General features: G+C 37.8%; 1 protein-coding gene across 1 annotated transcript in view; it reads right to left on the reverse strand.

Annotated features, from left to right (window-relative positions):
* The window catches only part of LOC142972571 (rifampicin phosphotransferase-like), a 12,819-nt gene extending 3,233 nt beyond the window's left edge, over positions 1-9,586 (reverse strand). The window contains exons 1-16 of the mRNA XM_076113801.1: positions 9,359-9,586; positions 8,357-8,611; positions 7,348-7,516; positions 6,997-7,107; positions 6,046-6,285; positions 5,687-5,814; positions 5,273-5,434; positions 4,554-4,732; positions 4,099-4,247; positions 3,849-3,985; positions 3,487-3,628; positions 2,557-2,704; positions 1,975-2,241; positions 1,604-1,735; positions 1,072-1,221; positions 322-486 (exon numbers count right to left, since the gene is read on the reverse strand). Coding sequence (XP_075969916.1) covers positions 322-486; positions 1,072-1,221; positions 1,604-1,735; positions 1,975-2,241; positions 2,557-2,704; positions 3,487-3,628; positions 3,849-3,985; positions 4,099-4,247; positions 4,554-4,732; positions 5,273-5,434; positions 5,687-5,814; positions 6,046-6,285; positions 6,997-7,107; positions 7,348-7,516; positions 8,357-8,611; positions 9,359-9,470 — 2,646 coding nt within the window. The 5' untranslated portion in view covers positions 9,471-9,586. The remainder of the gene's footprint in view (positions 1-321; positions 487-1,071; positions 1,222-1,603; positions 1,736-1,974; positions 2,242-2,556; positions 2,705-3,486; positions 3,629-3,848; positions 3,986-4,098; positions 4,248-4,553; positions 4,733-5,272; positions 5,435-5,686; positions 5,815-6,045; positions 6,286-6,996; positions 7,108-7,347; positions 7,517-8,356; positions 8,612-9,358) is intronic.
* Between the last annotated feature and the right edge of the window lie 195 nt (positions 9,587-9,781).

The raw sequence follows: 9,781 nt of genomic DNA on the forward strand, positions 1-9,781 counted from the left end.
CCCTAAAATCATTGCCCGAAATATTGAGATTGATACAATTTGTGTAGGCATGTGCAGCGTAACTTACCGCCAATCAAAGGAGAAAAGGTCAAAGTTGGAAAACAAAGAAACAGAAATAATAACAGTAGACGGTAAATTGACCTCTTTACAGATTTATTATAAGTATAGATAGATACACATGTCATTTTCACTATGTCACTAATTCTGTGTTAAACTGAAATTAGGATTTATCCACATTTTTCCGCTAGGCCTACGCACACTACGTAATGTCGAGCATCCGTTAGATTATTGTAATAAAATACGTTACCTTTAATTTCTTACCTTAATCATGAACCATATAGCCCCAGGTTTGTCGTACCAGCGCGGAGTTCTCCTATGTTTGGCGGTGTTCAATATTTCGTCGCCGGCTACTTTGTGTCCGTGGATAGCCATCTCCACCATGCGCACGTTTATATCTATCTCGTTAGGCACTTTCTTGTAGATCGTCTACGAAATAAAAAAGACAGTAAAATTATAGGCTTAATGGTTGAAAATATTCTTCTTCTTCTTATCGTATGGTTAGTGGTTAACCTAGTGTCAAAGCTGTTCAAGCCGCACGAAGGCCTTTGACGTTGGGTAACGACTGTAATCTTAATTGACAACAACCGGGACCGACATTTTACGTGCCCTCCGAAGCACGGAGACGCCCTGTTCAAATACCACTATGCGGTCACCCATCTATGGAATGACCACGCCAATGTTTGCTTAACCCACAGATCGTTTACTGACCGGTGAGCGCAACTGGCTACGGGCGCCTCTTTTGAAACGCCTCTTCTTGCGCCTTCGTTGAAAATATTAAAGGGTAATTTAATGGTGATGCTAATAGGGAGAATTGTAGAAAACTATTTAGATAACTATTTTTACTACTTGTTTTATGCAACTTTACAACATGGCACAGAAATATGCAAGATCAATTAAAGTATAAGTACCTACTTATATTTTTATTATTGCGTGTATAAACATAAGCACACAAATTTTAATGTTGCATGCTGACTTATGGACGTTCAAGTTTAAATCAAATCATATACTTACATTATATAGAGAGAGCGCGCATCTGTTGTGTGTGATGAGCATGGTGACGTCATGTCCGCTGCCGTTAGTTCCTACAGTCGTCTTCATGCCATCTTCTAGCGGTACCAATACTAGGTCATACGTCATCGACGTTATCGGTCTAGGTAGGACCTGAAGAAGAAATACTTTCATTAGCACTTATGGAGAAATTTGGATTTTTATTCATGTCCGTCGCAAAAAATATTCTTATATCTGTCTATAGATATAAAAATGAATCATTATTTCCCTTGGTCACGTTATCACACGCGAACGGCTGGACCGATTTCTCTTTTCTTTTTATAATATTCCGTGAAGTACGGGCATGGTTCTTACGAAGAAAAAACAGTTTTATTAATTATTTATTAAAAATCAGCTGCAAGGCGATACGAAGTTTGCGTCAGCTAGTAATAAATAAAATCTTCAATCAGTATTTGAATCTGTATGCAACGTCAATATAATGTTTTAGTGATAGATAGAATAGCTGTGGTTGTACTAGAAGTGTGTAAGTCCTTACCTCACCAGTGTTACCGAATGACACTAGTTCATCGTCAGCCATGACAGGTGAGTCCAATTCATGTAACAACTCCTCCTCGGACCAACGATCTAATGACGTGATGGGACGTGCTTGCAACAGGAATATTTCGTTCTGGAAACCACAACATCACATTACATTAGTAGTAGTTAACAGATTGGTACTGTTTGATGTTTTCATAATGATCATAAATTTTTCGTTACATTTAAAATGATCAGCTGTCTCAAAAAATGTTGAAATACTTAACCACTGATCCCAAGATTTCTGTATTGTTTGTTAAATAATAGTTAAAGTAACTCTAATTCTAAAAACACCTTATTCTCAGTCTTTATTATACACTGGTTTCTTCTTACCTCAGTAACAGCCCATTCGATATCTCTCCCCGCTCCCCACAGTTCTTCCTGGACCACTCCAATCTTGGCCAGTTTTAATACCTGCTCCTCACTGAGACAGGCCACATTACGTTCTCCCTCTGGTACATCCTCCATGGCGATGCCACTGCCCTCTGTCTTCACACGTTGAGACTTTGATCCCAGTTCTGTCTTTGTAATAGTTAGTTGACCGTTTGTTTGTCGTTTCACTATTATCGTGTCCGGTTCTACTGCGCCTGATACTACGCTCTGTGGAAAAAAGATTTATAGTGAACATTTCGTTCTTTAATAATAAGACCGCTAGATTTGCCTGCTTTATATCCAGCGAAATGCGTCAATAAAAAAACTAATTCAATGCTTTAATAAAAAAAATAGCCATAATATTAAGACAGAATTTTACTTCAAATTAGCTGTACCAGACTACCCACCGCCGGTTGCATAAGGGTCACTGAACTTTCTAATTTTCAAAATTTTGTTTACCTGCGATTTTTCACATAAACCTCTGTTCTTTGTTATTGGACTATAGAAGAAGAAAGAAAGAGAGTAATTTCTCTTAAAACGTACCTCTCCCAGTCCATAATTAGCAGTGATGAGTAGTCGTGAAGGGTCTCCATGCGCCGGGTGTCGCGTGAACATGACGCCGGCCGCCCGCGGCGTCACTAGCGCTTGCACTACGACTCCACCACCGCAGAGACACGGCTGTCCATTCTGTCTGTAAACGATAATATAAATATTATTAAAAGACGACCGTGGATTTTGAAAAGCTTTTAGCGTTATACATAAGATTCATTGTTGGATTCACAAAAATCAGATTATTTATATTATCATAGTGCATTCACATACGGCTCTGGCCTTTCGCAGTAGTCAGAACAATAATTTAAAGCTCAGTAAATTCACAATAAGGCACTTTGCACGAAACTGATAGATAGAGTACAGAGTTGGTAATCACGCTTTGGGCGAAAAAATAACAGAAGTCAAAAATGTAAAGCTAAATCCATACTAATATTATAAATGCGAAAGTAACTCTGTCTGTCTGTCTGTCTGTCTGTCTGTCTGCTACTCAATCACGCCTAAACTACTGAACCAATTTGCATGAAATTTGGTATGGAGATACTTTGATACCCGAGAAAGGACATAGGCTACTTTTTACCCCGGGAAAATTACCCATTTCCCGGGAAAATTCAGGTGGCGATCGAAGTCGCGAGTAATCAATATTATAATGACATTAAATTAACAAAATTCCGTTGTCATGGCAACTGTTTTAATGGCGGATATGCCTTAGCGCGACTTCGTTATATTAAGAGATATAAATAATGTTAAGAATATATTTCGTGAAAAAAAAGCATATTTTATATCATCACGCTACGACCATTAGGAGCAGAGTAACAGTAAAAAAGTGTTACAAAAACGTGGAAAAAATTTGACCCATTCTGTCTTATGTGACGCAAGCGAAGTTGCGCGGGTCAGCTAGTGGTACATAATTATAATATGTACCTGCGATAATAAGCGCTAGTGAATGCAAACATAGATCCCCAGCACTTCTGCACGCCACGCAACACATCCTCGTCGCTCACACAACCGAGGATAGTATCGTTTTGTCCCGCAGCTGACAACTCTTCACTGTCTTCTCCTACCGCTGTAAGAAGACAAAATATAATATTAAGTAGGTATAGCTTTTGATTAAGAAGGATTTCTACGTGTCATGTAACTTTACTTCTTCAAAAAATACCTATAATACTTTTGCTGATTAATGATAATGAAACTGTGGTCTCTGCTATTCTCTATGAGAAGAAAGCGTGATTTTATATATGTATGATAATGAAACATACAGACATGTTTAAATTGTTGTGTCTTACCTGACGATCTTACTGCAAATCGTAATTCGGGTCCCAATTTCTGCTCTGTGGCTTTGATTCTTAATTCTTTCATACTGTTAAATATTTCACTTTTAACATCGCCACTAATCTCAGTAGAAACAAAGAGTTCTGTTGCCCTATAAAAAAAAGCAGCGATTAGAGCTGTAGGTACTGAATCTACTTTAGCTAATTCTAACAAACACTGGTTCTACCAAAAAATAATAGTTACTATAGTCAGTAATTTGCTTACTTTTTACATTTATCTTTGAAGATTTCTTCGTCGTATTTTTCATTTGATGCTTCAATTTCTTTGATAGCGTTCATCAGCGCTGGATTCTGTGCAAGGTGTTTATCTAATGCCTTTGTTGTAAGACAGAATCCAGGAGGAACTCGGTAACCCTGGAAAATGTTACGTAGAAGATTCATTAGTACAATAAAAAAATGATAAAATCTTTTAACCCAACCAAAAGAGTACACTTTGGTGAAGTGCTTTATCGCGTGTTTTTTGTTATTCATTTCAAATTTACTGTAATATGAGAATTTCAATCTAACTGTTTAGCATTTTGTTAGTACTAGATCAAAAACAATAAAATTTCAAAATCTTTTTTTTTGTCCCACCCTGGGTCCTCCAAGGTCTAAAAGGCATTCAATAAACTACCAAAGCACTGAAATACTGAACAAAATAATATAAAGGTACAAACCCACCTCATCTTTCTGCACAGTGGCCAGTAGAGCGAGCGAGGCGCCCTTCCCCCCGACGTACGCGGTGCACGCACACGCACGATGTTCGAACTGCACGCAGTACCCGACATCTCCTGCCTGCGTCTCACTCACCCACTTTAAAATACGGAGCGGCGTGATACGAGTGGATGGCTCACGTATTTCTAAAATTTAAAATAGTGTTAAGGTAATTAATAATAATAATACAAATTGTTGTTCTTTACATGACTACGGACCTCTAACCCTACCTATACGTTAAAGGAAATAAGCCATTATAGCGGCACATTGTATAATTGTATTTGACCTCCTGACATATTGTGACTACCTATGTACTATTATTGGATACAAAAAACAGTAAATAACTGACCAATTACGTCAGTACATTTTCATTTTCTTCTACGATACAAGAGAAGTAAAGCGTAGTTCCTTTGACTTTACGTGCGATTGCACGTAAATCTTACGTGGGTGACCGTATATTTGAAGCTTTGAATTCTTCAACCTTGCGATAGGTAAAAGTTACCAACACGGCTAACCAACTATGTAGTATTGTGAGATGCGGTACGATTAAATAAATAGGTTTAGATTACTTATAGCATAGGTTCCTAACGGGAGTGGTGTCGCATCCTACTGGGCACTAGAGCTTTACGTGGAAGAGGTAGCTGGTGAAAGAGGACCTATGAGTTATATGATTGCCTGTTTATTACCTGTTGGTTGATATCCAAGTTCCAACAAGCCAGTGCCGGGTATGCAGTTGACAGTGACTTGCATGGTGCGGTACACGGTCTCTTGCTGGTAGGGCACGCCGCTGAACAACTTGCCTCCGTCAGCGTTGATTCTTAATACTATGTTATAATCTTTGTTCTTCGCTGGAACATGAAGAAAATAGATACATAAATGCGAATAAATTATAAGGTAAGTCTTTATTTTTGCTCTACTTAAGTTCATCTTGGACGTTTCACATCGACAACAATATTTCGTCTTTTTTATATTACCTGGCTTACTAAGGGGACGGGCAAGTAGTAGTAGTATTAATAATCTTATAAATGCTAAATCTAAGGAAATATAAGCCGCTATACAAGGAACAGACACAACATTGAAAGTATATGTTCACAACTTACTGCTCACATTTATCGTGTAGGCGTCAGGTATTCCGTCAGCTCTCTCGCAGAACTCCGACATCACCAGGTCCGTGGAGGTGATGCCTCCTGACGTGTAGTCTGGGTATCTCACCGTACCGTATATACAACTGAAAAATAAAATATACAGGTTTTATACCATCGAAAACTTCATTTAATTAACTGAATGAAAGTAGCTTTAACTAGGATTTTCTTTTAAAGGTCAGTCTATCAAACCAACTTGTGCCTTTTTCTAACTTACTACTATTCCTAGGCACGGGAGTTTCCTCTCCCTCAGAATAAAGAAAAAAAAAACATCCCTCAATACCAAAGTACGCCTTAACAAAGATGAAGATACTCACTGAGTCAAAACCTTCTTATAAGACAGGCAGCGCAACTGCAGGACAGTTCCATCTCGAGCAGCTGCAGTAATGGTGACTGATCTCCTGAGTCCTTGGTACGCGTGAGGCGCCCAGCTCCTCTCCTTAACTCCTCGAGTTCGCAGGTACACGTCATGGTCTACTACGCCGTCTTCGTTGAATGATTGGAAACGACCCTGGGCTGTACCGAATTGAAGCCAACCACCTTCTTCCCATTTTCCTCTAAAAAACGACGTCCATAAGAAAGAAGTATAATAGACTAGCTGACCCGCGCAACTTCGCTTACGTCACCTAAGAGAAGGGGTCAAAATTTTCCCCGTTTTTGTAACATTTTTCGTTGCTACTCCGCTCCTAATGACCGTAGCGTGATGTTATATAGCCTATAGCCTACCTCGATAAATGGGCTATCTAACACTGAAAGAATTTTTCAAATCGGACCAGTAGTTCCTGAGATTAGCGCGTTCAAACAAACAAACAATCAAACAAACTCTTCAGCTTTATTATATTATTAGTATTAGTATTAGTATATTAGTATATTAGTATTAGTATAGATTAGTATATCAAGTAGTCAGTTTTACGCTGCATCAATCAGAACACATTATGTTAGCGCAATTGAAAGCAAATACAGGTATCCAATTTGATCGGACTTTGGAATCACAAATTAGGTAGCGTTTGGCCTCGCTATATGAGCAACTTAAATTCTCATTACGAATCAAATCACGTGACAAATGCACTAAGACAGTTCACTATTATTACAGTCGCATAATAATATCTGATCTTTAAGACCCGTACATCATCATCATCTTCATTGACCTCTATACATCTGTTGCAAATGTTTAAGGAGTGTAGATTTAGTTCACTTTCTTGCGGTTGCTCTAAAGGTATAAAGCGTTAGATACAAAGCATTAGATAATATTCATGTATTTGACTTACAGCATATAAGGCCACTTGTCATCGCGCCAAGTCTCCAGCGCTAACGCTTTCGCAGCTAACTCGTTGCTCCAGTCGTCCGGGTACCGGACGGGATTAGTTGCTGATGCCCAGCTAAAATACAAAATAGAATCAAGAAACTATCGTTAACATTTTTCACTATAGGTACCTATTTAATTATTCATGATTGTTGTTGCAAATAATTTGTTGCTCTATAATAAAGCTTCTTATACGAATTTGGTAAATTAATACTTTCTTACAAATTCTTAAACTGAGTCAATTTGGTATTGATGTTAAGCCAAACGATGATTTTAATAGTAATTCGAACAATTTCTACCAAATATAATCACTCACATTAAATTAAGTTTGACATGTTGTGTAACACCATCTTCAACTCTGGTCATAAGTCCGTTGAACAGGAACCTGTAGCGTGCTTGCGCTTCAAGCACTTGTATCTTGAGTCCACCAGCGCTCCAGCCGCCCTCTGCGTTCTCCCACACGCATACCGCTGTATCCGGATGCTCTGTAATACATGACGTGATGCTAGTATCTTATACCGACTAACGGAAAGAAAATACCTAAGCGATGGGAATACCTATCCGGTAGCGGTTTGGGGATTTTGCATACTCTACAAGACGATTGTTACAAACGTTTTATAGCCGGGTATATCGATGAATGGATGGCCGCCAAATTGTTAAAACCGTTAATGGTTGTCAAAAGCCTTTGGATGGCTCGATAGCGTAAAAATCTTTGAAACTAGGTTGACCATTAGCGTACTGTAGATATTTCGTATATCACATATTACGGACGAGCTTACATTTTCATCAATTAAAATAGATTATTTTATGAGATTGGACTCAATGACGACTGCCTGACTCATTGAGCACATTATATTATTTAAAACAAGTAACGCTTATAATGACAGTAAACATTGAAGTACAACATTATACTTAATACGTGTGCAAATAAGATAATGCACTTGAATTACTTTATAGAGGTAATCTCTAGTACCTAACTAAAATAAATAACCCGTTAAAACTGTGTCAATTGCTTTAATGCATAAGTCATACACGCGCTTATTTGAACTCTAAACAATACGACTGTGTTTTAAGTCATTTCCCACGAAACAGAGAAACGAATCTAATGGAAAAATAAACGACTTAAAAGTGAAGAAAACATAGTAGAAACGATGGTAGGGGACAAAAATCTTCGTATAACTATTTATTTCGTTGCCCAAGAGCCTTGAGATAATATGTATCTAAGTACTCAACTTACCTAAATAGCTTACGTCAAAATGTTACAATGTTGCAAAAAAATCCAAATTCTTCTCCATACAAATACAAACAACGAAATAGGTACTTACGTAGCAATTTATAGGTAGTTCCATCAGGTAACTTGACGTGCACCACAATTTCAGCCAGTGGTTGTCTGCCGCACTGTTTGCGTATGACCAGTAGTATTGTAGAGCCGTCGGTAGCTGAGGTGCGGACGGCAAAACTGTCCCATCCCTCGTATTGTTCCGGCCGAGGCAACTCGTCTAAACGTGTAGGAGATAGCTGGGACTTCCAGCGAGTGACTGCGTACCTTGCACATAGTAGCTTTAACGGATAGTTCCAACCTGTAGATATATAAACGTTAGTTAGTATGCCGTAGGCCAGTTTCAATATCCGATGATGCCTATCTATCGGTGAGTTAGGGTAACATTTGTGGAGTTAACGTCCCTTCTACACTCCTTAAACTAGCCCTTTGTTTTCGTTTATCGAATGTAACTAACGCTTACATAGGAGGTGGTTAAAACTACCAACGTCTAGGGAATTACATTTTTCAGTGTATGAATAATATGTTTAAAGATAAGAGTAATAATATGTTTCAAGAATTGTAATTAGATATTAATATCGGCCTATCGGGTCTACAGTACAGAGTAATTTTAATTCAAACAATTCTCGATTCAATCATTGTTTGCTAAGAATGTGCCTACATCGATAAGGAAAACATTCTCTAGTAGGTAACTATCAACCAGACACAGGACCGGAATATTAAACTTTTCGGTACATTTTCAAAGAGCAATGTTATATTAGAATTGTGTCCTTCGAAGTATTAATGCTCATATAATTTAACAATAATGGATCCGGCAACAGTCTAAAAATGAGTACAGATAATCCACAGATTACTCATTAGTGATATCTTATCTTATTGTAATTAATCGTTCAATGTCCTTATTAATTACGTAGAAAAGTGTCTTTCATTTAAATAATTCCCACATGTTAAATGTACTAGACAAATATATACATTTTGATGAAACAGAATACAAAAAATGACGTAGTTCTCTATACAAATTTATAAAAATATCAACAACAATACTTACTTCTTTCTTTATAATTGCCTTTATCGGGTTTCGGTTTTCTAAAGACGAGTAAATACAACACTATAGCACCGGTTATCAGGCCTGACTGGAGGAATAAATCAAATATATCCATATTTTCACTATCACATGGAACGTAAACAAACGAGAATTAGAGTTCAATGTCGACCGGTAGAGGCGGCCTCGTGACACGACGACCGAGTGCCCCGGTGATTACACACTAACTATTGACATCGCAGCAATCACAACTTCATATCGTCTAATCTTTGTACTACGTGTAATTATTACACAGTAACAATCAGTTTAATCTGCTAGACTATTCCGCCTGATAAAGACTGGTTATAAATCCAATTATCAGTTATTGTTATTATTATGCAATGTACTGAATTCTTTTAATGGACTGAGCTTGAGCTCCGATCCGTTTAC

The sequence above is a fragment of the Anticarsia gemmatalis genome, chromosome 1 (genome assembly GCF_050436995.1).
Source record: "Anticarsia gemmatalis isolate Benzon Research Colony breed Stoneville strain chromosome 1, ilAntGemm2 primary, whole genome shotgun sequence".
Taxonomy (NCBI): domain Eukaryota; kingdom Metazoa; phylum Arthropoda; class Insecta; order Lepidoptera; family Erebidae; genus Anticarsia; species Anticarsia gemmatalis.